The sequence below is a fragment of the Chrysemys picta genome, chromosome 1, assembly GCF_011386835.1.
Source record: "Chrysemys picta bellii isolate R12L10 chromosome 1, ASM1138683v2, whole genome shotgun sequence".
In the NCBI taxonomy this organism is placed as follows: Eukaryota; Metazoa; Chordata; order Testudines; family Emydidae; genus Chrysemys; species Chrysemys picta.
In genome coordinates this window covers 92130743-92157027 of record NC_088791.1, presented here as the reverse complement: position 1 = coordinate 92157027, position 26285 = coordinate 92130743, and the positions used below count along the sequence as shown (strand labels likewise).

Sequence of the window (26285 nt, the reverse complement as noted above, 5' to 3'; positions counted from 1 at the left end):
GAGACCCTGGGACTGGTTTGTGGTTTTGGAGCTGTTACTCGCACCTGTTCTAGCCAGTTCGGTGCCTTCCCCTCCCACTGCCGCTCTCCACCTATCAGAGAGAAAATATGGCGCCACCGGGGCCCCTTTGCCTCCTGTGCACCATAGCAAGCAGGGTGGGAGTGAGCGCCTGACAGCGGCCCAGGCTGGACCTGAGGTGCTCTGCAGGGAAGGGTGAAGCCCTGCTGTTGCCACACTCCAGCGCGAATGGCGCTCTGCACGGCCATGGAGGAGATGGGACCGCGCAGGAGCTCGCTTCTTCTCTAGCGTGAGGCATCACTTCCCGCATTCTCAGTCACGGTGAGGGCTGCCTTCCCCCCTGCTGTGTGCCTGGGGTGGAGCAAAGAGGATGGTGCCTGTTATGATGGTGGGGGGGGGGGAATCAGAGGTGACACATGAGTGTAGAGGGGGGGGGGCGGTGTCACACAACTGAAAGGTTCTGTGGGGGCATGTGACCACCCTTTTCATGTTGCCTCTGCCTCCATCCCCTAAAACTTGATCTGTATGTAGACAAGATACGCCAGCAACTTCCTCTTCCTCCTGCTCTCTGCCCTGTGGCTGGCCTGCCCCTTGCAGAGCTTGAACACTGATGGGATGCGCAGTCCGGGATGGGTGGCGCCAGGGTGGGACGGTGCTTGGGGCTGGCTTGTCTCAGTTAACAAGAAGCTGCAGAATTATCAGCCACTTTTGGCTGGAGTGGGGATGTGACACCCACAAATCGCCTTCTCCTTAATAGAGACATTGGAGGCTGCTGCTGTTTCAATGCACTCCCAGCAGCTGCAAGCTGCTGCTGGGGGTGCATTGCAGCAGCAGGGTCAGCCCCCCCTTTTCTCCCCCAGCCTGCTCCCTTCACTCACCCTGGGGCACTCGGGCTGGATGGGGCTCCACCTGAGCTGCCTGGTGCTGGGCACCAAGTCGCAGTTCCTCTTCCCGATTTTGAAGATGCCCCTGACTCACCTCAGCAGGCGGCCTGCAAAGCAGGCGGCAGGAAGCGCTGGGACTCTAGCAGCAGAGAAGGAGAAGCAGCCCCATGTAGTGGGTGGGGGAGCTCAGCCAGCCACAGCCGCCCTGCTGCTTCCTCCCTCCCTCCCTCCCTCCCCGCGGACACATGGTGAGCACTGCTGCCTCCTCACTGCTAGGCATCCCGGCAAGAGGTGGCTTGAGAAATCTGGGGGGGCATGTGACCCTGTGTTCCCCCCACCCCCGCATTGCCTCTGCAGGGAAGGAGGACATCATGCTCATGCAAGCCAGATCCCGTGGGGAGCAGTAACTGTCATACTGGTGCCGGGTTCAAACACACCTGTTAGGATGGAGGAGCCCATTTAAAAACAACTCCAGGGGACATGCAAGCTCAGGTGCTGGTGAAGCTGGTCATGCCAGGCAACCAATCCAGGGGAAGCTGGGGGACAGAGCAGATGGAAGGCATTGCCTGACCCCCTGGTTGTACTCTTCCCCCCCCCCCTTCCCCAGGCTTTCAAGGCAGCACTGACCCTGGAGAGGAGTGTTTTAAGCAGAGGCCACATTTACCTCCTTCTGAGCTGTAGGGTTTAGGTGATGTCAGGCAGCCACAGCCCTAACCACTTGCTTGCTTTCTTGGTGGTGGTGGCTTGCATTGTGGAGCAGAGCCCAGCTGGTGATTAACCGTCTGAGCCCGGCCCCGCCCTGGGGTCAGATTAAAGCTGCTCTTGCATTAGAACACAGAGTTCTCTCTCCTTTAATTGCCTGGTGCAGCTGACAAGGTGAGAAAAGTAGGAGCAGAGTTTCTTTATGCCTCCAAGCAAGGCCTTGGCGTGCAAACCCCACCGAGGGGGCAGGGGAGGCCTTGTTAAACCCTCCCACCACAAGGGGGTCTTTGCTTCCGTCTGCCACATATTGAGGAGTTGAGTGGCTCAACCAGGATGTAGAGGCCGTGCCTGGGTGGCAGAGCAACAATACTTTGTTGGCACTGTAGAGACCACAGGAGCCAGTTCCCTCCCTGCAGAGCTGAAAATCTAGGATCCAGTCCTGTGAGACACTGAGTGTCCTCTGCTCCCATCAGAATCACTGTGAATTGAGGTGCCTCGGCCTAGCAGAGGGATCAGGTCCTAAAATGGACAATGTACAAACAATAAAGACAAAGGTTAGGGAGTAGGAAATAACACCTGAAATATGGGTTCCCCTTATTGCTAAAGGCCTGTAGCAGCGACATGTGCAGTGCCAGGATCAGGAGGACATCCGTGCCTGTGGGGATTGAAGACTGAGCTGACAGTTTCCAGGCCCCTTTGCTAACATTCTCATAAAGCTGCATGACAGCCAGGCACTGAGTTTTGTGGTGCTCTGCAACATAACAGAGCTGCAGGGCCCATGTCCCCGCGTTTGTCGTGGGACACGTGGGATGCATTGTCAGTGTGGCTGGAAGGTGCTTGCTTATCATGCCGTCCCATGTCACGAGCATGGCGCTGGTTGGCCCCCAGCCTGACGCCAGTGCATAGCATTGTTTGTCTTTAAAAAGAGAGAGAGACTCCTGCAGTCAATTAAAGCCACATGTGTGCCTGGCAGCACACCACAGCTCTGGCACCAATGAGTGTTCAGACAATAGGCTCAGGAGAGTCAGCAACTCGCTGCTGCAGACTGCAGGGCAGGGCTAGCCCACTCGGCAGAGAGAGGCTTGTTTTTGCCTTTATTTTTCTCCAGCCTGAGCAGGCTAATCTGGCATAACATCCGCCCAGCTTCACAACTCGGCTGCATGGCAAAGACAACTTCCCAGGAGCACTGTGCAAACCAGCCCCTTCTCCCACCCTTAACTTAAACAGCTCCAAGGTCAGCTTCTCGGGGTGTCCTTCAGATAGCAGGAACAAGGCATCTCCTATACCAGTGGTTCCCGAACTTGTTTTGCCGCTTGTGCAGGGAAAGCCCCTGGCGTGCCGGGCCAGTTTGTTTACCTACCGCGTCCGCAGGTTCGGCCGATCGCGGCTCCCGGTGGCCGCGGTTCGCTGCTCCAGGCCAATGGGGGCTGCTGGAAGCGGTGCAGGCCGAGGGACATACTGTTCGCCGCTTCCAGCAGCTTCCATTGGCCTGGAGCAGCAAACCGCGGCCACTGGGAGCCGCGATCGGCCGAACCTACGGACGCGGTAGGTAAACAAACTGGCCCGGCACGCCAGGGGCTTTCCCTGCACAAGCGGCAGAACAAGTTTGGGAACCACTGGCCTATACGGTTAGGAGCAACCTAAACTGTCACAGCAGCTAATTGAGCCCCAAAACGAGCTAGATGCCTCTGGTTGGAGAAGAACAGCGTAAGGCCGCAATACTGGGCTGACTCGAAATGCTGTGCAGACGAGGAGGCTCACACAGGAGGTGCCACATGCCAAAGGCCTGCTCTTCAGGCTAGTGCTGGAACTCAGCTCAGTCCCAGAGGACGTGTGGATCTCAGGCCATTCACCCAGAGCTGGTCAGAGGAGTTTCTGATCAGAGTCTGCTGCAGTGCAGAGGCAAACCGCTGCTGGACGTGGGTGGGAGAGGAGGTGGTTTGGGGACTCTGCAGTAGACCTACCCGGACTCCCGGAGGTCTCTGTGACTCCAGAAGTTACTGTGCCACATCACAGTAGCCAGCTGCTGAACAACATCTGAGGTGAGCATCAGAGTTGGTAGCTAGGCACTGAGGGAAAAGGTGGGAAGGAGAATGTTTTTACCTCCCTTATAATGTGTCTGGTGCTTTATTTAGAACGTGAAGCTAAGAACGGCCCTGCCAAAGTCTTGATTCATTTGGTTGCTACAGTTTAGTAGCTAACTTTGTTGTAGTGTTCTGTGTTGGCTTCATAACAATGGGTGCTGTTGTATTCTGAAGGCCCTTTGACTGACTTAATGTGTAGCAACCTCCCGAGACCCTAATTTCCATGTCACGGCGATTTTGTTTTATTACCAGTCTGCCAGGCGTGTAGCATGTCCTTACAAATATAGCTGTGTATAGCAGCAGCTGCTTTGACTCTACGCCCAGTCCCCTCTTGAGTATGCGTGCATGCCGGATTTACTGCACGTGGTCAGTGTGACGTTCTGGGGATCCACCCGCCCGGTTAGGGGTTCTATCACTGCCTGCCCTGTAACCTTGTGTCCCTGTGCTGGTCAGCTATGGTTTAATCCCCTGACACTAGCAGCCTGCCCACAAGCACAAGGTCTCACCCTGGCTTTCACCAGCCTAGGTGCTACTTACAGAGAGACACCACCTGACTTTCCAGTCCCAAATCCATCCTCCCCGAGTTCTTAAGTACTAGATGCTCAGACTATTCCCATCTGGTTCCTCACCCCTAAAGGCATGAAACCGGCTCCCAGTTATCAGTTCACTTTGGCCCCCATGCTCCACCCAGTTTGCATGCTAGAGACCTGCTTAGGGTAGAAAAAAAACACCGGTTCAAAGATGAAATCGTAAAGGTGTGAAAACCTGTACAAGTTGCATAGTACATAAACGTAGACGCAGCCTCCGACTTTACACTTCTGTATTAGATAAAATCCCTTTTCAAATACAAGTTACCTATTGCCCTAAAACAGTTTCTCCACATACCTTCTAGCTATAGGAGGGATCCAGCATTCATGGGCAGCCTCCTACCTCTAGAGACTGTCCCTCAAGTTCTGGATAAAAAAACCTCAGACCTGGTCTACACTGGAAGACTAGGTTGGTTTAACTGCATCGCTGAGGGGTGTGGAACGTCTACGCCCCTAAGCGGCATAATTAAGCTGACCTAAGTTGCTGTGTAGACCGCCCTCGGTTGGCAAAATAATTCTTCTGTCAGCCTAGCTACTGCCTCTCGGGGAGGTGGGTACCTAACCCAACGGGAGAACCCCTCCCGTCTGTGTGGCTGTTGTCTACACTACAGCGGCCGAGCTGTGTCACTGGAGCCTTTTAAGTGTAGACAAGCCCTCAGTCTCAAGCCTGTTCTTAAAAGGTTTCCCTTTTATTTTTCTCTCTGTCCATGATGACTCTTGCTTAGCCAGAGTGGAGAAATTCCTTCTTGGCTTGATAGCCCGGCTGTCTCTCTGCCTTCCCACTAACACTAATGGTCCATCGTTGCCTTTTCCTGGGTTGAAAAAAAAGCCGGTTTCATGTAAAAACACCTGGCTTGGGTGGTGTCCCCCTCCCTGCATGACTGCTCACTGCTCTACTGAGAGATGTAGTTGGAGTCGTAGTACAGATTCTGAATGCAGTTTTCTATACACATAGATTCATAACCACCTTCTGTATACATCTCATACTGACCAGCAAGTTCAGACAAGCTTTCGTGAAAGACCTTACTCGATATATTTTGTGTACTGTATTATGCTATAAATCAGTTAGTTTAACTGCTCATTTTGTGGGTTTAAACCTTCTGTTCTCCCTTTGTATCAGAGGGGTAGCCGTGTTAGTCTGGATCTGTAAAAAGCAACAGAGTCCTGTGGCACCTTATAGACTAACAGAAGTATTGGAGCATAAGCTTTTGTGGGCTTATGCTCCAATACTTCTGTTAGTCTATAAGGTGCCACAGGACTCTTTGTCGCTGTTCTCCCCTTGGGGTGTCTGGACCCTTATTCTCACAGTAAATATGCAAGGTCTTTGCACTACTCACGTCAGAAAACATGTTTGGTTAGTTCCTGCCTGAAGTTCTCGGAATAGCAGCCAGACGCTGTTAGGAATTTTTCAGCTAATCCTCTTTGGTCCCTCAACGTTGTCATGCTCTGGATCTGACACATCAGTATGGCCTGTCAGGTAGAACTAACCTGCATCTCATGGTTATGTTGTGAAATACACCACATGGCAGGATAATACAGCAGACCTTGCAGGGCTGGTGAAAATGAATATGCCACCAGATCTGCCTCAATCAGAAGAACTGAGTCTGCCAACTGGAGGCCCGTAGGTCCCTAACTGAGGCAGTTGGGCTCTGCATTGTCCATTGGACCTTTGGCCTGCCGTCACAACCTGCCAGATATTGGCCCAAATGTCCCTAGGATCCACATTGTGTTGAGAAAACTGACTAAAACCTAGACTAGATTCTTGCCTGCATATTTGTACCTGCCGCTGGAAATTTCCACTACATGCATCTGACGAAGTGGGTATTCACCCACGAAAGCTCATGCTCCAATACGTCTGTTAGTCTATAAGGTGCCACAGGACTCTGTCGCTTTTGACTAAAACCTGCTGCTCATGGAGATTGTTTGCCTCTGTCTGCTCTCTGGTAAATGCCCAGCATAAGAAAGTCAGTGTGGGACAGCTGGTGCAAGCTGGTTAGCTGGCACAGGCAGACAGTCACATGTACTGGCACAAAACCATTGGGCTCTCACAGCCTGCTCGCCTCCAGGTGCGCTCCTTTGGAAATTTCGCCTTGGCTCTGGATTCTTGGCTGCACCCCATGTAGTTGGCTGCTGAGTGTAGCTCCTTGCATCTGCATTTGCTTTTTCCTTGGGAAATGAGCTGTGGACTCAAACATCACGTGTTCCCTGTTGTTGCAGATCTAAGTGCCCAAGTTAGTGGCGCAAATTCAAAATGCAACTCTGCTGTAAGTGTGTGGAAGAGACAGGTACAGAATTCAGGCCTCCTGATTGCAAATTATGTATCTTAATCATATGACCGTCCTTCATCCCTCGAGAGCATATGAAAGGACTACGGACATTTTGTGACTCTTACATCACGATCCGTAGCTGAAAGGGCTGTGAATTCTCAGGCTTCGGGTCACATGTTGGTTAATAGGCTGGTGGGTTGAGTCTGGTTCTGCAACTCAGGGCAAAGGAACCTCAGGGGTGGAAAGTCTGCCCACAATGGAGTTTAGAGGCACAAGGTGGGGCCTACATCATCCAGCTGTGACCCAAAAGTGGGTGGCAGTGGCTGGATGTAGTGTGGCCAGGAGACATGTTGATTCAGTGCAGCCCGGGGGTGCCTCCTCTGCTATCAGAGCTCCTAAGAGGCCCAAACTGTGACTTTAAACTGCTTTCTCCAGATAGACAACATCCCCAGGAGGTTCAGTGCAGATGCCCCCCTACCCTCCCTGCGAATGAATCCCCATCCCTTGTCTGCAGCTGCATCAGTGGGCCTGGATTGAACCCTCAGTCAGTGCTAGTAGTGTGTGTGGCCTGTTCATGTGCATTGTGAGGTGGTTGTGTCTTCCTCTGAAGACCTGGATTTGGCCACTGTTAGAGGCTACAGACAGGACGGATCAATGGCCCCATATCATATGGCAAGAGGTAGGACACCAGACTAAACGGACCAGTGGTTTGATCTAATCTGGTATCTTGATGGACCAATGGCTTGTACTGCCAAATGAGAGCTCAATCTGCCTCTGTCTTGGCTTTTATGCTATGCACTTTGCTGTAGTGTACAAGTGCCTATGGGGAAAGGCATTTATCCCAGGGCAAACGCGTGCATGACCCTGTGCCTGTACACAGTACTGACTGGGGCAAGGTGTTGAGGTCAATTTGCCTGAATCCTGTTTCTTCATGTGATCCTTCACAGGCTGCCCCCCGGGCTCCGACATCAAGCAGCTTTGACCTCCAGATGAAATTTGTGTGTGGCCAATGCTGGAGGAACGGGCAGGTGGTGGAGCCAGACAAGGACCTCAAGTACTGTAGTGCCAAAGCCCGCCACTGGTGAGTGCTCTTGTCCTCTCTTCTGTCTCCCCCTAGCCTGAGTGCAGGATTTCCCCCTGCCATATATTCATTCTCCAGTGCTTTGTACAGGCTACTTTGAAATATCTGTGAGGGCTTCCATCTTGGCAGACTATTCCCTTGGGGAGACTCTTCCAGTTTTATAGACATCACCATTAGCAAGCATTCTTCTTCGAGTGCTTGTTCGTGTCGATTCCATTCTAGGTGTGTACACACCCACGTGCCTGGTCGTCAGATATGTTTGCCTTAGCAGTATCCATAGGATCGGCTGTGGCATCCCCTTGAGTGCCGCGCTCATACATCGGTATATCAGGTGCCACCAGCCCTATGCCCTCTCCGTTATCTTTTATTGCCCAGGGTGGTTAGTTGGAGCGCCTTTCCTTACATAGCAAGGGCTCACAGTTATGTTTCTTCTGACTTCGAGCCTTAGAGCCTTTAAATAGTTGTTCATAGTAGTTGGTGTTAAGTAGCTGTTAAGTGTAGTTAGAAGTTAGAGTCCCAGCGGGGACTTTGCCCCAAGCGGGGCATGCCCCAGTTTCCAGGGTTTAAGCCCTGCATGGACTGTAACAGGCCTATGCCTGTAAGGGACCCCCCACAGCAGCTGCCTCAAGTGCTTGGAATCACATGTGAAGGACAAGAGTCATATTTGTAAAAAACTTTGACCCAGGACTCAGAGTGGGATATTTGTTCGCGGGCTCTCCTCATGGAGGCTGCCCTTCATCCGCTTCCGAGCCATCCTGCCGAGACTCACCTAGTACCTCGGCCTCAGTGCACCCCTGGGACCGCTCCCCGTTGCCGGTGCCCAGAAAGAAAAAGAAGCAGCACGGCTCCCCGGCACCGGGCAAGAAGGGCCATGGGGCCTCTGGCAAGGACCCAGTTTAGGCCACTCTGGAGCCATGTGGATGTGCCCTCCCATGCCACAGGAAGCAGCAAAGGCTCCCTACAAGAGCAAGCCAGCCGCTAAGACCCCTCAGGGGGCAGTGGAGCTCCACCAATGCCCCGAGACAAGGCAGCGCTCTCCATCTCCGCGCTGCAGATCTCTGGCATCGCAGCCCATATCCTCTGGGGCTTGCCCGCGGTCATCGGCACCACGATCGCGGTCCCCACCATCTCAACGCGGATCGCCTGAGGGAGGAGCCGGTCTCCATTCTACCGTCACCGTTCACCCTCCTGCCAGTCATCCTCTCGGCACACATCTTGGTTGCCTACCCCATGGGAGTACTCCCCATCGCGATTCCGATCCCCTCAATACCGGCACCGATTCTTCCCCCACCCCCACTCCAGACACCGGTCTCCAGCGGCGACGGTCAGCAGGCAGACACAGGCAGTGACGGCCCCCCTGTGGTCACCGGAAGGGGATTCCTCCGACACGGAAGGGCAGTTCAGCCCCTCGTCAAGACCCCACCAGCGCGTTTGGGCACTTGAGGCTGCATTGACATCTACAGCGCTGCCTTGGCAGCATGGCCAGTGCAGTGGCCTTATTGGAGTGCGTGGGGCATGCCAGTAATGATGACCCTTTTGCACTGCTCATCTGCCGCCACCTCAGCACAACAGCTGGCGGCACTGGGTTCGGTGCATGAGACCCGCTTGGAGGTTGGGGTAGAGGAGACAGCGTCCACCCCAAAAAAAAAACCCTCCCCAACGGGGGGATGATGCCCTGGAGCCTTCCCCAGCAGTACAGTTGTCGTCCTCATCCCTGGACGAGGCTGTTGCGGGACCCTCGAGGGCCAGCCCACCAGACAGTTTTAAAAGAACACCAAGCCCTGCTTCAACGGGTAACCGAGAACTTGGGCCTAGAAGTGGAGGAGATGGCCGGGCAGGTGAACACCTTGTTCAATATCCTCTCAGCCTCTACCTTGGCACAGGGTCCTGAAAATTGCCAAGGCCCTCTGGCAAATCCCATCGTCCATCCCTCCCACTCCAAAAGGGCCAAAAAGAAGTACTTCGTCCTGGCCAAAGGGTTCAAGTACCTTCATACCCATCCACCTCCGGGCTTGCTGGTTGTCTCTGTGGCCAATGAAAAGGACAAGCAGGGACACACCAATTCAACTCTCAAAAATAAAAAGGCCAAAAGACTGGACCTTTTTGGGAGAAAAATTTATTCAACATCCAGCCTGCAATTCCAGGTGGCAAACCAACAGGCCCTCTCTGGCAGGTACAGTTTTAACTTGTGGGACTTCCTCCATAAGTTCAAGGAATTTCTCCCTTAGGGTTTGGCCCAGGAATTTGGCACCCTGGTGAAGGAGGCACCCTGGTGGCGGACTCAGCAGCTAGGGTGGTCGCGGCGGTCATGAGGCGCAGCTCCTGGCTTCATCTCTCGGAACAGGCCGGCAGTCTGCAGACCTCGATTCAGGACCTTCCATTTGATGAGAACAGTCTCTCTTCGAAGCAGACTGCTGCGAGGCTGTACATGTTAAAGGACACTTGGGCCACCCTTCGCTCGCTGGGCATGCATATGCTGCAGTCTGCAAGGAAGCAGTTCCAGCTGCCCCCATCACCAAGGCCTTGGCAGCCTCATCAGGGGTGTGCAAGGAGAAGGGATAGAGACACCAGCTTTAGTCGTCGCCGCCTGCTCACCCGCGCAGCCCAGCCTGGCAAAGCGTCCCAGGGCCAGAAACACTCATTTTGAAGGTGCGCTCGAGAGCAATGCCCCAGTCAATTCCCTGGATCCACCTTGTTCTTTCCTCAACCATCTCTGTCCCTACTGTTCAGTCGCGGGTCACCTCAGACTGCTGGGTGCTGGACATAATATCTCAGGGCTATACTCTGCAACTTTCTTGCCCCACCTGAAGGGCAGGGTGGTGCAGATCCTGACGGACAATACTGCTGCGATGTATTATATCAACAGGCATGGCGGTGCCAGGTCTTCGGCCCTTGTCAAGCAACTCTCCACCTTTGGGATTTTTGTGTGTGGCATGCCATTCATCTGGTAGCTGCGCACATGCCCAGAACCAGGAACGTCATAGCAGATCACCTTAGCAGGATTTCTCGTCCCGCCATGAGTGGTCACTTCATCTGGAGGTGGTCAGCATAATCTTCCGGAACAGAAAATGCCACATGTTCTGTTCGATCCGGGGGATGCACAGGGGTTCCTTATCAGACGCCTTTCTCATTCCATGGTCGGGGGCGGTGATGTATGCTTCCCTGCCAGTGCCGTTGGTTCCCAGGGTCCCTGTGAAGATCAAGCAAGACAGTGCAAGAATGATCCTAATAGCCCCTGCGTGGCCTCGCCAGCACTGGTTCGGCATGTTGTTGAGTCTTTCAGTAGCCACCCTGCTGCAGCTGTCCCTCTGGCTGGATCTGCTGTCCCAGAACCACGGCAGCCTTTTGCGCCCAAACCTGGTGGCACTGCACTTGACGGCTTGGCTACCGCATGGCTAAGCGCGGACAAACGGGCAGGTCTTTCTGAGTAGCGGGAAACCCTCCACCAAAGCGACTTACCTGGCCAAATGGAAAAGGTTCACGTGCTGGGCTTCTGAACGGCGTATCTGAGCCGAGGAGGCCCCACTGCAGGAGATCCTGGATTATCTGTTGCACCTCAAACTCCAAGGTTTGTCCCTGTCGATCAAGATTCACCTGGCTGCTATCTTGGCTTTCCATCCTCCATTCCAAGGCAGGTCGATCTTTGCTCGTGACGTGATAGCATGGTTTTGAAAGGTCTGGAGTGTGTCTACCCGCACATCCAGGATCCCATCCCTCCCTGGGACCTGAATCTCATGCTGTTGAGGTGGCCGGGGCCTCCCTTTGGAGCTCTGGCTTCCTGCTCTCTCCTGCTTCTCTCCTGGAAGGTTTCATTCCTGGTTGTGATAACGTCAGCCCACAGGATTTCCGAGATCAGGGCCCTTACTTCAGAGCTGTCCTATACGGTCTTCTACAAGGATACGGTCCAGCTACGACCGCACCTGGCGTTTCGGCCTAAGGTAGTTTCCTAGTTTCATACTGGCCAGGACACACATTTACCCATCTTCTTTCCAAAGCCTCATACGTCAGATAAGGAGCCCAGGCTACACACCCTGGATGTCAGGAGGGTGCTGGCCTTCTACGTAGATAGAATGAAGCTGTTCCGTAAGTCAGCGCAGTTGTTCGTTGCGGTGGCAGACAGAATGAAAGGTCGCCCAGTGTCTGCTCAGAGGATTTTGTCCTGGATCATGGCCTGCTTCCACCACTGCTATGAACTGCTGAAGGTGCCTCCGCCAGCAGTCGTGACGGCACACTTGGCTAGGGCGCCAGTGTCGTTGGCCTTCCTGGCACAGGTGCCAATCCAAGAGATCTGTAGGGCCACTACCCAGTCGCCTGTCCACACGTTCGCGTCTCACTGTGCGCTTACCCAGCAGGCTCGAGATGACGCTGGCTTTGGCAGAACAGTGCTGCAAGCTGCAAGACCTTGAACTCTGAGCCCAGCTCCATTGATACTGCTTGTGAGTCACCTAGAATGGAATCTACACGAGCAAGCACTCGAAGAAGGAAAAACGGTTGCCTACCTTTTTGTAACTGTTATTCTTCGAGATGTTGCTCATTTCCATTCCATTACCCGCCCTCCTACCCCTCTGTCGGAGTAGTCGGCAAGAAGGAACTCAGAGGGCATAGGGCTGGCGGTACTTAATATACCAGCGCATGAGTGCGGCACTCAAGGGGGTGCCACAGCTGGCCCTACGGATACCGCTAAGGCAAAAATATCTGATGACTGTGCATGGGGTGTGCACACACCTAGAATGGAATGGACATGAGCAACACATCTCGAAGAATAACAGTTATGAAAAGGTAGGTAACTGGGTTTTTTCTGCAGTCAGGTTCTATTATTTATCATTTGTATGCAGGGCCCTCTTTGGGCATGGCACTTTGCAGAGAGAAAAAAGACAGTCCCCTCTCTAGGAGCTTACAAGCTAGGGTAGAGGGAGCCTCCATTTTCCCTTTGTTCAATTCATCCCATCTCTCCTAGCTATACTCAACTGGAGCACCCAAAACAGTTAGGATATCTTCATTATTTATTATTATTATTATATCTCCTAGAACTGGAAGGGACCTTGAAAGGTCATCGAGTCCAGCCCCCTGCCTTCACTAGCAGGATCAAATACTGATTTTGCCCCAGATCCCTAAATGGCCACCTCAAGGATTGAACTCACAACCCTGGGTTTAGCAGGCCAATGCTCAAACCACTGAGCTATCCCTCCCCCCAAGTTTCTTCTCCAAACTTGTTTCCAGACATCAGCTGTTTGTAGATGGCAATCCTATCCCTATTGGTTGTAATTTTAGCCATGGTATGTACTTTACATCCTTTTTAAATGAGCCCTTTGATCATTTTTGTTGCATTTCTCTGAAAGGCATCCAATTTGTATGCCTTGTTCTGTGAATGTGGTGCTCTAGGAGAGGTCTCCTCAGTGCCACATAGAGAGGGACGGTTACCTTCCCTTCCTGGGATGTCATTTCTCTGTCTGTGCTGCATTGGCCTGGATTTTTTTTGCCACAGTACCCTCTTCAGATCCTTTTGTAGGACACTGTGGAAGAGTGATCTGCCTAACTAGGATCTGGTTCACAGTGCCGTGTCTGTGTGTAAGGACCTGCAGTTCTACAGCAGCTCTCGCCCTGAAGGGTTCCGAAGTGTGGGGTGTTTTTTTTTTTTTTTGACAGACTCTGTAGACCAGGACCGGTTCAGCCACCCCTGGGGATGGAATGTGGGAGGTGTTCAGCACCTCACAAGAAGTGGGGGGAGCGGGGGGAAGCAGGAGGAAAGGCTCCCTTTTGACTCACCCTGTAGAGCTACAGTCTGTTCTTCTAGTGTGTCTGCTGTAGTTACCTGTAGCCCATGGCTACCAGCCAGTGCGAGGGGCAGGCTGAGTGACGGTTCTGGTGTGGTGATGGGATATTTTAAACCCCCTTTGCTTCCCCTCCTGCCTTTTTGTTTTAATCCCCCCTCTCCCCGTTTCCTAGCTGGACAAAGGAGCGTCGCGTCCTGCTGGTGATGTCCAAAGCAAAGAGGAAGTGGGTGTCCGTCCGACCGCTGCCTTCCATCCGCAACTTCCCACAGCAATATGATGTAAGCCCTGTACCCCTTCGCGGCTCCAGAATCCTCTCCCTTCCTATCGCAACGCTGCATGCACCGAGCACGGAGCCAGTGCTTCGATGCTCTTGGGGCAGGTGCTTTTGTATATGGACAGGTGGGTAGGTAGACGTAGACTCAGCTGAAAAGCAGAGACCAACTGAAAACGAAGAGAGATCAGTTCCATCTCAAACAGTCAGCTCCGTGGCATGGTATGAAAGGACCCCTGCAACCAGGTTTTTGACACTGTTCTTAACACCATCACCACCTATAGGACTGGCCGGCTCAGGGGCTGGGGATGGGGTCTAGCCCTTCTCCTTAGGTCACGCCTTTCCAGGCCAGGTCACAGGTGGGGCAGCAGGCACAGGATAAGCTTGTGTTGTCCCTGCTTTTGCTGTACCTGTTCTGCTGGTAAACTGAGCGCATTAGTCTCCTAGGCTTCCAATCCAGCCACTTCCACCAGTTTTTACAGCTCACTTGAAAGGTGATTTGGACACCGATATTTAAAAAAAAAAACCCACACACCTTAAATTAAAACCCCAGAGCGACGTGAAAAGCTCTGAAGCCCAGTCCCAGCTCAGCATGTGATAGGAGGTGGGATAGCGCTCTTCTCCTTTCTGCCTCAGGGGAGGAGGAGGAGATCGGGACAGGCCCCAGCCATGGTTAACAGAGAGCTCCCCTCCCTTCAGTGAAGAGGTGTCTGCCATCTCTTAATCTAGAGCCAGAGGGGAGCCCATGTGAAAATGCTGGGGGTCCCCTTCTCCTGCTCACAGCCAGGGTAGCTATAAAGCACCTGCGACCTCTCCGTCAGTCGGATCACTCAGCTGCGTGAGTGTGTTCCGTTGCCTCGCAATAAAAGATTTCCGTGTGCTGCCATGGCAGTCGCAGGCGGTGCCTGGGGGAGTGGGAGTTTCTTCCTAGAGTGGCTGCTGACTTCTGGGAAACTGCCCTGGGTTTTTCAGTCTGTTTCTAATCAGATTTTGTGTCTCTCCCCTCTCAGCCCAAAGCCAAAATCATGTGTGTGTTGGTGGCGGGAGGGGGCGATAGGTCAGACTAAGTTGCTGCTGAGATGTCACCCAGGGGAGATCCCAGCTGTGGGGTGGGGAGAGGGGAAGGGTGTGGACTCGCAGCTTAGCTTGGGTTTTTTGTTTTGTTTTTAAGATTCCCTGTAGTGCAAAAGGAGGCATGAGCGCTACGGGAAATGGGAGCCAGTGTCTGGCAGAAGAAGTAGCCCTTTGTTTTCTCCACCATGCCTCCATTAAAGAGCCTGTGACAGGGAGGCACGGCCAGGGGAGGGCTAAGGCCTGCCTGTCACGTGGCTCAGCAGGGCTTTTAGAGGAAGGGGAGGTGCCCAGTGGGAGAGCTGCAGAAGGAAGGACCCCGGGCAGGGGCAGCACATGTGCTCTAGGGCGACAGCTTTCGTTTTGTGAGTCTGTAAACTGTGTCCTGAGAAAAGGGCCTGACAAGAGCCTTGGGTGTGGCTCATGAGGGAGTCATGGACCTGTGGCCCCAAACGCTGCCGCTGGCACTGATGTCACTGGAGTGTCTGGGGGGCTTTTCCCCTCTTTCCTGTGTAGGTGCATGTGTGTGGGCAGTGTTTGCTGGGGAGTGAACCCTTCGGTTTGTTCCCACAGTAGGCAGTGCATGGGCAGCAAGAGTGCAAGCTTCCCACCCCGGCCCTGCTGCTGTCTCTCTCGCTTCCAACGGGCGAGAGAATGGCTACGTCTCCAGTGACGCCTTCAGGCCCTGGCCCTTCTGCTGAGGCTGCAACAAGGGAGTCAGTGTGTGTGTCAACAGCGGGGGAGGTTTTTGCAAGGTAGACGTGCCCTCATCCTCCCCCCCCCCCCCCCCGAGGGCTGCCGTGTCAAAAACCTCTGCATTCAGGTGCTTCCGAAAGGCAATTTCCCTTCTTCATACCATGCCGTGCTCATTTCATGTGGGGCCACATTGCAGCTTCCTGGTGGGTCACAATTAAGGGTCACTGCTGATCTGGGCTGGATTCCAGCCATCAGCTTAGTCAGGGCTAGCTTGACAGTTTGCAGGGCCTAAGCTGCTGAAATGGGGGGGAACCCAGCTGTAAGTTTTCTCCACTTCTGGTCCAGTTGCTGGAAGAGGAGCCGGGATCTGGGAGAGAGCTGTTTCCTGGTGCTGAAGTGGGAGATAAGGTCAGCCGGTGAGTTGTGAAGGAGGCAGGGCCCCAACCAGCTGCTTGCTTTGGCTGTGCATAAGGACAGCCATGAATGGAGAGGAGAGGCTCTGTAGGCCACCCTCCGTTTGCTGACTCTCCTTGGTAGGACTGTTTACAGGGAGAAAGGGGGAGAGTGTGTAACTAGCAAAGGGTGGGCTGGACGTGTGCAGGGAAAGCTCTTTGCTGTTCTTACTAGAGTTTTGTCATTAGGAACTTTTGCTGTGAATCAATCTTAACTCGCCTTGGGCATCTCTCCACTTCCCTCTGATAGCCTCTCCCCCCCTTCAAGACCTTCATCCATCAGGCTGGAGAGGACACGGGTGAGAGTCCCCTTCAGACGCCGCTGATGGGTTAGCAAAAGTTGCTTTCCACCACCTCACCTGGCTCCATGAGTAACCTTACCTGTAAGCGGGCCAGCCGTGGGCTTGGTGGATAGGTAGTGAGAGGACAGTCACTGAACTCAAGCCTCCTTTACGTTTATACAGAGATCTTATCCCTCAAGTCTTAGGGGACCCAGGGAGAAGAGGCACGAGTGATCAGCATCACTTGCTCAGTGCCTTTGCTGGTTGGTCTGCCCCTTTCTCTTTCCCTAACCAGAAGGGTCTGGGTGGGGCGGGGGCTGTGTTTTCTTTTCTGTCTCTTGACAGCTGTGTATCCATGCACAAAATGGCAGGAAGTGCCAGTATGTTGGGAACTGCTCCTTTGCCCACAGCCCTGAGGAGAGAGACATGTGGACCTTCATGAAAGAAAATAAAAGTGAGTGGTGAGATGGGGGCAGGAACAGGGATGCTGAAGAGCACAGGGTGTGTTACGGCTCTTCTCCCCAGCGTCCCAGAGCTGGAAAGGACGTTGAGCACCCCCGCCTTTCCAGGAGGAGGGTGAAATTACTCCGAAAAATGAGGCTCTCAGAGCGTGGGCTAGAGCTGTGCAATCACCCTTCCACCAGCGCACCCGAGTCCTGCACCCAGTGCTATTCCATTTTCGCCTGCCCGCTCCACAGCTCTGCTCTTCCTCTGCTAGGCTAGCCCTGGCTCCATACACCTCACTCCTCCTGACCTCTGTGCCTGTCCTGGCCTCTCACCTAGTTCTGCTAATGTCCCTCATGCCCAGGCTGCAGCACTCCCTGCTGATTGTGTGAAAGGTCGTACACAGGTGTGTGAACTTTGTGTGAGGACCCAGTTGGGCAGTGCCCCTTACAACCAAGCTTGTCCTCACTTGTTAATAGTTCTTGGAAGTATAGGTGGGCACCACACCCCATGGTCTTGGCCAAATTTCTTCTCCTCCCCTTGCCACCTCACTCTCCCACCAGTGTCATGAGTTGTAGAGCTGGCCAAAATGCTTTGGCTAATGGAAATTTTGCTTAAAAAAATTAATTTGGGGGGGGAGGGGGTGTTCAAAAACTATTCACAAACTTGGGTCAAATTTGGTGAATAGTTGTGGCTAAAAAATAATGTCCTCCTCCCCCATCCCTCCTTCCCCCCCGGTCAGTGTTTGGATACTTTGTTTCTGAAGAAAATGTCAGTTTGAATTAATATTTTGTTTAAAAATCACAACATTTGAAACCCAAACAAACTACTACTTTGTTTTGTTTCATCTCCTGCTTTGCTGCAGCAGGAGGTGAGCTATCCAGTGAGAGGGACCAGGCTCAGATCTGATCTGTAGGTTTCAGAACTCTGCCTCCCTCCCCCAGACCAAGGGAAAGAGATTTCTCTACCCAGCCTCTCACCTGAGGAGGTAACCGCACTGGAGAAGGAGTGTCTGTAACTGAAGGAAGCGTGGGCGGGGGAGGGCTGCACACTCAGAACACCAGATCTGTACAGGTCCCTTGTTCTGAGTGTGTCCATAGTGGGTGGGTAGGTGAGTTGCCTGGCTGACCTGGCTGATTCCCTCCTCACAGTATTGGATATGCAGCAGACCTATGACATGTGGCTAAAGAAACACAACCCTGGGAAGCCAGGAGAGGGGACACCACTCACGTCGCGTGAAGGAGAGAAGCAGATCCAGATGCCCACTGACTACGCCGACATCATGGTAATACCTCTCCTCCCTTTCCTCATTCTGACATCTCCCCCTCTTTCCTGTGCTTCCCTGCAGGAGTCTCCTGAGAGGAGACTGTGCTGACTGGAAATCCAGTGAGGTTGGAACGCTCCCTTGGGAAAGAGCCTGTGATCTTTGCCAGCTAGGAGGAGGGCAGCTGGGGTAGCAGTGATGAGGCGGGAGGGCATAGGCCTGGGTCAGCAAGGCTGCTCCAGGACTTTTCTGTCAGTTAAACATGTTTTTATCCAAGAGTCAGCTGAAACTGTATCTTACGCATCAACTCCTGCTTCCTGGGCTCCCGCCCTTCCCTGGAGCCCTGGAACGGCAAAGCCACGGCTGGCCATTTTGAAAAGAATTGGGTTGGGGGTGAGAGATCTATGAGGGTGTAACTGGCCCACCAATGGGTGGGAAGAGAAGTAGGGGGAGAGTGCAGAGGAGAGGTATGGGAAAGGCGGATGGGCAGGTCACTAAGGTCTGGAGAAACGATATCTAATTGCTCCACAATCCCTCCTATGGCTGTTCTAAGGAGTGATACTGGTGGGCTCAGACAAAGAATCCAGTCCTGTCCCCTGTGGCCAGCAGTTTGATGTTCCCAACACTGATATGTATGGAGAGGGAGGTGCTGGGTGGGGTGGGGAGACCCTGGATGCTCTGGCAGAGAGGGGGACAGCCCTTCCTTTCCACTCCCCAGTGCTGGGAAGGTCAGCGTAGGCACTGCTAATGGGCTGCTCGGTCTGTGCTGGTTAGATGGGATACCACTGCTGGCTGTGTGGGAAGAACAGTAACAGCAAGAAGCAATGGCAGCAACACATCCAGTCAGAGAAGCATAAGGAGAAGGTTTTCACCTCTGACAACGACTCTAGCTGCTGGACCTACCGCTTCCCCATGGGCGAATTCCGGCTCTGTGACAGGTACCGCGTGCGCCACACCTCCGTTCTACACGGGTTCGCTGCCGGTGAAAGGAGAGCAGATCTGGTACCGAGTCGCTCTGCTCCTAAATGGGGAGCCCCAAGGAACTGCAGCTCGGGGGAGTTCTGGGAAGGTCAAAAAGTGGGAGACGTTATTGGGAACACCCCCTCCGATAACGCTTCAGAATCAAGCTCACACCCCCTTCCCCCACCTAAAAGTGATAAACTACAAAGCTCAAAGGCATGAATGATGCTTCTCCAGTCTCACACGGTCTGTCTGTACTTTGGGAAATGAAAGAACCTTTAACCCAACAGCCATGCCACCCATGACTGTGGTGACGTCAGATCTCACAAGCTAATCAGAGCCTGGCTGGGTCCTTGCTTGCATGAGACACCTCTTTGGGAAACCCAGCTGCTTCAGTAAGTGGGTTTAATGTCTCACTAGAGTGCCCCTCTCTCTTTTGTCCATGCCTCAAGATGATGATACGAGGCATTGTGCTGCTGGAGGTGAAGTAGAAAACTGAGGTCCTGATCACTCATGTCTGTTTCAAGATCCCATGGCATTTTTTTCAAGAGTAGGGCTGTCCAACCCTAAATGTTAGCCCAGTTCTAACTTGGCAGTCCTAAATCCCCCTTTAGTCTCAGTTGGGTATGGGTATGTCTCTTCTTGGCCAAAACTGTTATTGCTATACTCTGGGTACGTCTTCACTACCCGCCAGATTGGCGGGTAGTAATCGATCTATCGGGGATCGATTTATCGCATCTCGTCTAGACGTGATAAATCGATCCCCAAATGCGCTCCCTGTCGACTCCAGAACTCCACCAGAGCGAGAGGCGGAAGCGGAGTCGACGGGGGAGCTGCGGCCGTCGATCCCGCGCCGTGAGGACCCAAGGTAAATTGATATAAGATATATCGACTTCAGCTATGCTATTCTCATAGCTGAAGTTGCATATCTTAGATCGATTCCCCCCTCCCAGTGTAGACCAGCCCTAAGTTAAACAACCTCCAGGCATCACCCCAGAGGTGGTGGCTACATTTCTGCATTCAGACAATGAGCCCAATACAGGTAGAGCGTTTGTAAAGTGCTTTAGAATCCAGCACAATGTCAATGCTAGAGAAATGGAGCAACCCTTTAAACCCTGCCCCTTAAAAATAAAATAGTCCAGTGAGTTGTGTTTCTCTCCTGGCAGGTTTCAGAAGACAAAGGCCTGCCCTGAGGGGGAGAAATGTTGCTATGCTCATGGCCAGGACGAGCTGACCGAGTGGCTGGACCGACGGGAGGTGCTGAAGCAGAAACTGGCCAAAGCTCGCAAGGACATGCTGCTGTGCCCCAAGGATGACGACTTCGGCAAATACAACTTCCTATTGCGGGACGGCGTATAGTGGGGTGGGGGGACCCATTGACTGGAGAAACAGAAGCAAGTTTTCAAAGGGTGAGGCTGTGGCAGGGCAACTGAGAGACATGTATCACAAGGAGAACTTTTTTTTTTTTCCTTTTGTTTCAAGATTACCAATATGATTTTCCGGTGGTGAATGAAATTGTGAAAATTGTGACCTGATTCCTCTGTGGCCAGTGAATGCCGAGCTCATAAAGTTTCTTTTCTATCTTCTTTTCTTTCCTTATTCTCTGCCCACCTTCCCTTTTTTTTTTTTTTTTTTTTTTCCTTCCTAATTGAAAGGAATGAACACAGTTGGGCATGAGAGAGAGAAAATCTTTTCCTTTTAATTCCCTGTCTCTAGACTCTAAGTGTGGCTGGGAGGTTTTTTGGGACATCGCAGTGTCATGAATGCAGCTGAGAGAGGGGACAGGGTTACTGGAGCATAGGTGTCTGCAGTCCTCTGTGCTCATTCTCCTCCGTATGATGGAGCAAATTCCCCTTCTCTTTCACGCTGTCCTGGAAGAACAATGTAAAAAACAATTGTAGCTGATTTAAAATGTTGTTTTAAAACACCTGGCCTGTTAGCTGCTGTGGATGACCGCAAAGGAGCAAAATTACATCCCAAGTCTTCCCCTGAGGCACACAACTGCTGAGGAGGGTAATGGCTGTCTAGCCCCCCCACATACATGGGTGCAAGGAGCATAGCTGAGAAAACAACCAAGGTGCTTTTTGCAGAAGGGGCAGTTTGAAAGTGATCATGGATGACTTTTTTGCTGTTACTATTGATTGTATCCAAAAAGCAAACTAGTAATGGGTCATTTGACTTTCTCATGGACAGAAGAGAGTGCAGATTTTTTTTTTTTTAAACTAGTGTGATTATGTAAGTAAGACTGAATCTGTCCACAGGGTATAGCTAATACTATGGTGCTGTTGTCATCTGTGTGCTCTGGGCCTTGGGATCAGCCAGAAAAAAGGAAGTAACAGAAAAGGAGCTTGTATTTGTATTTGTCAGCAGTGTAAAGTCAGTCAGCTTCTGCTTCGGGGATTATGTCTTTAAATAGTCTATATACTTGGTTACTTGGATACGGGTTTTGTCTGTAGAGGCTGAAGGTGCTGTCAGAGGAAGTGGGCATAAATCAATTCAAGGACACTATCAAGTAGCATAGGCCCAAAATTCAGAGTCTGTGTCTGACAAAGAATGCGTTTAGAAATGATTTCGCGATTGAAATGAATACAATGTGGTTGCTGGAGGGGGTTGAAACCTTCTCTTGCAGTGTTGCAAAATCAAACTCAATAGCATTTGACGAGTGCCTGGGAACCAGAAAACAAAGCTAACTAGAAATGGAAGACAAAACTGACCAGGGTAGTTTGGAGCTGAGTGATGTGCAAAACACAAACCAATAGCGTGCTGAAGAGACCAATTTTAAAGGCTCTTTTAGATTATTAAATTGAAGCCAGTTATTAATGCAAGTAAGGAGAATGTTTGTTCTTAGCGTGTGATTTTACTTTGACTGTGTCTCCCCTTGCAGTCTCCCCTCCCGGAAAAGAAAAAGGAAATTAACTCTTCCTGTATCCCTTGTCAGACAGAGGACAAGATGTCCAACAACTGTCTGGAAGAGAAAAGGAAAATCATATTTGTAATATGAGAGTCCCTCTGGGTAAATAGAAACACACAACCACCCAGCCCCAGTGTCCCCATCAGGTTACACCTTGGTTTTTTGGTGGGGAATGTTCAGCAGTGGGAAGTGTGGTTTTTTTCTGATTGTTTTGGTTTTTTTAAATCATTATAAACATTGCATTTAAACTGGCTTCTAGGCTTTTGTGCCTCCCTCCTCTCACTAGACTTCCAGTGTGGCAAGTAATGTCATTTTCCAGCAAGCTGGCCCCTGCTGGCAGGAAGAATAGAGGAGTGCCTCTTTGCCATGGGAACATTCAGGTGCACAGGGGATACAGGAGCCTCTGATAGAATCACCCCGCCTCGTGGAGCAAGAGAGGCAACAGCTGTCAGGTCTGCTGCTGGTATTGTGCTGACTTGCATTTTGAATTAGGTCAGCTCTAGGGGAAGCAGTTGACACTCAAGGTATGTCTACATTGAAAATGCTACTGGGGCAAAGTTGCAGCTGCGCCGCTGTAGTGCTTCAGTGTAGACACTACCTACGCTGACAGGAGCAGTTTTCCCATTGGCGTCGATAACCCACCTCCCAGAGAGGGGAGAGCTAGGACAGTGGAAGAATTCTTCTGTCGCCCCAGCATTGTCTACACCAGGGCTTAGGTTGGCATAGCTGCTTTTCTCAGGGGTGTGGAATTTTCACGCCCTGAGAGTTGTAGCTGTACAGCTGTATGTTCCCAGTGTAGACCAGCCCTTAGACTGTGTCAGCTGTAAGTGAAGCTAGTGTTGCCAAATGAAGTGGCCCCGCTGAACGCTGTTCCTGTCAGAGTTGGTACCATTCTCCGTTGAGCCCGGCTGAGGGGATTCATTAGTGCATGTGGCATGTGTGGCTCCAGAGGGAAGATCCGTGATGTGGCCCAACACGTGCCATCTGTCAGCAAGTTGGCGGGGTGATCTCTCATCATTTGGATGGGGTGGGATTGATGCAGGGATATGTTAAGAAGATGGCAGAGACTGTCCATAGTGCCTACTATACCACCTGCACTGTTGCCTTGTTTGTTTGAGGAGTGGTGGTAGAAAATCCTGCGAGACATCCTATCTCCAATACTGGAATGATATAAATTGTGTTAAAATAGGGCAGCTCAAATGGAGGAACCCGATTGGCCGAACCGGGGTGCGGAGTAGAGTCTCAAATATAACTCCGCTGAGTCAGGATCTCAATATTTCTAATGGCAATAATGAGCTTATGCCAACACCCCAGAGTTTCTCTGGGGTCAGCTTTGTGCCTCATTCTGGTCCATCTGTCACTGGGGAGTGGGTACGCTGACATCTGCCCCCTTTGTCCTGAGCCTCCCTTTCCCTCACTCTGATTACAGTTTAATACAGTGTGCATGTGTGTACATAGTTTGATACAGCACCGTCGGCTGAAGAACAAACAGTCCCACCTTCTTAGAGCAATGTGTGTGTAGTTGTGTTTTTTTTTAATAGGGTCTTATGAGATTGTTTTGCCTGTGAGAAGTCAGAGCCCTCCAGTGCTGTACGTACAATAAATAAAACATGGCTGTATTTTGCATGGTGGTTCAGCAGCGTTGGGTCCCCTTTTCTTCTCCCCACCTCTGAGAACACCTGTGTCCCCTAGACAAGAGATATTAGGTAGGAAGCAATATGTGGGAGATACTGAATTGGCAGCTGGCATCTTTATTTACAGACCTAACTCTGGATGTACACCACTCATAGGCAGCTGGCTCAGTTCTTGCATAGTGGTTAGAACCTGGGAGTATTAATGAGGAGACCTGGGGTCTAGTCTTTCCAGCCACTGCTGTTAAGTCACTGGGTCCCCTGGACAAGCCGCTAGCCCCTCCATGCTTGTTTTCCTTGCTGCCAAATTGCGATAATAACAATATGAGGCTTAATTCATTAGTGTGTGTACAACTCTTTGGGGTCCTGGCCCGGAAGTGGCACTAGAAGCACAGAGATTGAGTATGTATTCATTGTTTATGATAGAGAGGTGGGAGAAGGGAGGATGCTTTTTCTCGCATGCCCCAAGGGGACGGCTGAGCAGCTGGAAAGATCCTTGCTCCACTGATCCGCCTCCCAATCCCAAGTTTTATTGGATGCCCATGGTTTATGAGCAGGCTGATGCTGTATTTGTTTCCACCGATAGGGTGAGGCGCGATTTCTGTTCAGATTTGAAACTGGGCATCTCATCTCCTAGTACGTACATTTCATTGTCTCAAGCACTGAAATTGAAAGGCTAGATGGCAAGGGAGAGGGATGCTTGTCTCTATTTTGCCAAGTATACTCATAATGTATAGAATTGCTGTGACACTGGATTAAGCAAAGTAACAGGAACCCAGCTGCTGCTAAATGAACTAATCCAGCCTTCCCTTCACACACCCCTTTTTGTAGCTGTTTAATCCCTGCTTTACCAACACGTGTTCAGCCGGTTGCTCCCTCTGCAGAATTTACCAAAAAAGTGATATTAGCACCAGTGCGTAGGCTTGTACCATGTTCATTGGAGTGGCGGCAGCGACGTGTGCAGGGGAGAAGAGAGGAAAAATTAATCAAGGGAGGGGGAATGCTTGTTTTTTAGTTTAAAAACAAATCTGCATTTACAGTGTAATTGTCGCGTTTGCTGCACCAGGACTTAAGAGTTGATCATTATGTTTAGATTATGGAGCGGGATGATGTCCCTTCTCTTTAATCAAAATAACTGCTCTGCACCCACTCTTTTCCAGACTGATAGTGTTAGCTGGGGGGAGGGGCTATTGTTATGGGGGCAAAGGGGGTGGGGATGCTCACGAGCATTGCGTATCTATTTTTGTTTTCCCAGATATGATAACCTGATCTGTGGTGTTGCAGTATTTTGTCACAGACTTGTTTTAGTGTGTATATATGTGACCCCTGTGAAGCATATATACACAGGTATTAAATATATCGCTCTATATAATATTATATATGTGTGTGGTATCGAAGGAATCTTTTTTAATGAGGGTAAAGGAAAAGGACTCAGTCCAGGAAATGCAGCATCTCCTGTTTAAATGTGAAGGCTTTTTTTTTTTTTAATTCCTGGCTGGGGTGGCAGAAAGGAGGAGGAAGGGAGGAGTTTATAGACAGAAATAAAGTTCAAGCTGGGACAGGTTTTCCTGATCACGCCTCTGAAAACCCTCCGGTGATGACCTTCCTACTCCACCCTAGTGAAAGAATATTCAGGTGCTTCGCTAATGAGTAAAGTTATGATTAAAAGCTTTGCTTATATGTATGTTAAGGGCAGGAGACTCCAGATTTGACCCCTCGTTTTCTTTCACTATAGCTTTTTTCAGTATGATATTTCATCTCACCAAAATACACCGCACTAGCAGCTCTATGATAATTTAAACCATAAGCTCCAGTGTTCTAAAGGAACTCTACAACGAACCCAGTCCGCTCAGCCCAGCACGCACTCCTCCTACAATAACAATCTAGCCTGTGCAATGTGGGGGCTAAGGGGAGGATTTTCAGCAAGGAACCAAATCTGAGGGCTAACGAGCGGCGTTAACTTTTTTTTTTAACGTTACGAAAAATATCTTGTCCCTTTATTTATAAAAACCAAAACCCTCCAACACACACACCAGACTTTGATTTAGTTCAGCTTGTTAAATGCTGAGGGATATAATACAAATCCTTCTCCTGATCCTTTCAAGTGAAGGGAGGGATTTGTGAAGTTGGTGTCAGAAGTAACCAAATGTTTGAAGCAAAAAACAACAACAAATCAGTTCATATGAACAGTGTGTCAGAAATGGACGTGCTTTTGGCATGTGAAAGGGGAAAATTGCAAGGGGCTGCTGCAGTTCTAAGCTGGATAGTAATGAGATGGAGTCCTTTACAATGTCTCTGTATTAATATAATTTAAGAATACCACGCTTTACTATTAAAGAAAACCTTAGTACCTTTCATAAGGTCTAGTACCAAGATAATAATGTAGATGTTTTAACAATTTTGTTTTTGTTCTTAAAACAAACTTGCTTCTTTTAGCCTTTGTAATAGAAAATAAAAGTGTGCACTTTAAACCCTCTCCAGATGACTTGCGTGTCTGTGTTGCAAAGAGTTTGTGAAAGGCATTATCCGGGGCCTCAAGGCCGCCTTTGATAAATGGCATTGCTGCTACAGGGAGAGAGTGGTGTGGGAGGGGTGAGGGGATGGGATTGAAAGACACCTGCTGTGGTTTATATCTAAGTAATTCACTAGTATCCACTTAATAGTCATTCATTGCTAGTAGCTTAACAACAGTCGTTATTAGAGATATAGTTAACTTATATATAGAGCATCTGAACTCCGGCCAATCTATCAGTCTAACCTAAGACCAACAGCCTTCTCCAGTAGTCCCTTCCACACCCTGAACAATCTATTCACGCTCTTAAATCCAGAGTAACACCACATCTGTCTTGTAGTTTTTTTAATACAAATGTATTCATATCAAAATTGTCTTAACAGATCTTCTTTGAC

At 51.0% G+C, this 26285-nt stretch overlaps 1 protein-coding gene across 14 annotated transcripts in view; it reads left to right on the top strand.

Annotated features, from left to right (window-relative positions):
* The window catches only part of ZC3H7B (zinc finger CCCH-type containing 7B), a 91580-nt gene extending 65726 nt beyond the window's left edge, over positions 1–25854 (top strand). For 12 of the 14 annotated variants that reach the window (XM_065579092.1, XM_065579060.1, XM_065579030.1 and 9 more), the window contains 6 exons: positions 7490–7623; positions 13570–13675; positions 16514–16622; positions 17764–17897; positions 18651–18814; positions 20003–25854. In XM_065579092.1, the coding sequence (XP_065435164.1) occupies positions 7490–7623; positions 13570–13675; positions 16514–16622; positions 17764–17897; positions 18651–18814; positions 20003–20195 (840 nt within the window). In that variant the 3' untranslated portion in view covers positions 20196–25854. Of the gene's footprint in view, positions 1–7489; positions 7624–13569; positions 13676–16076; positions 16623–17477; positions 17601–17763; positions 17900–18650; positions 18815–20002 lie in introns of those variants that run through there. The other 2 variants (XR_010595810.1, XM_065579397.1) reach the window with 2 other exon arrangements.
* Positions 25855–26285: the final 431 nt, after the last annotated feature.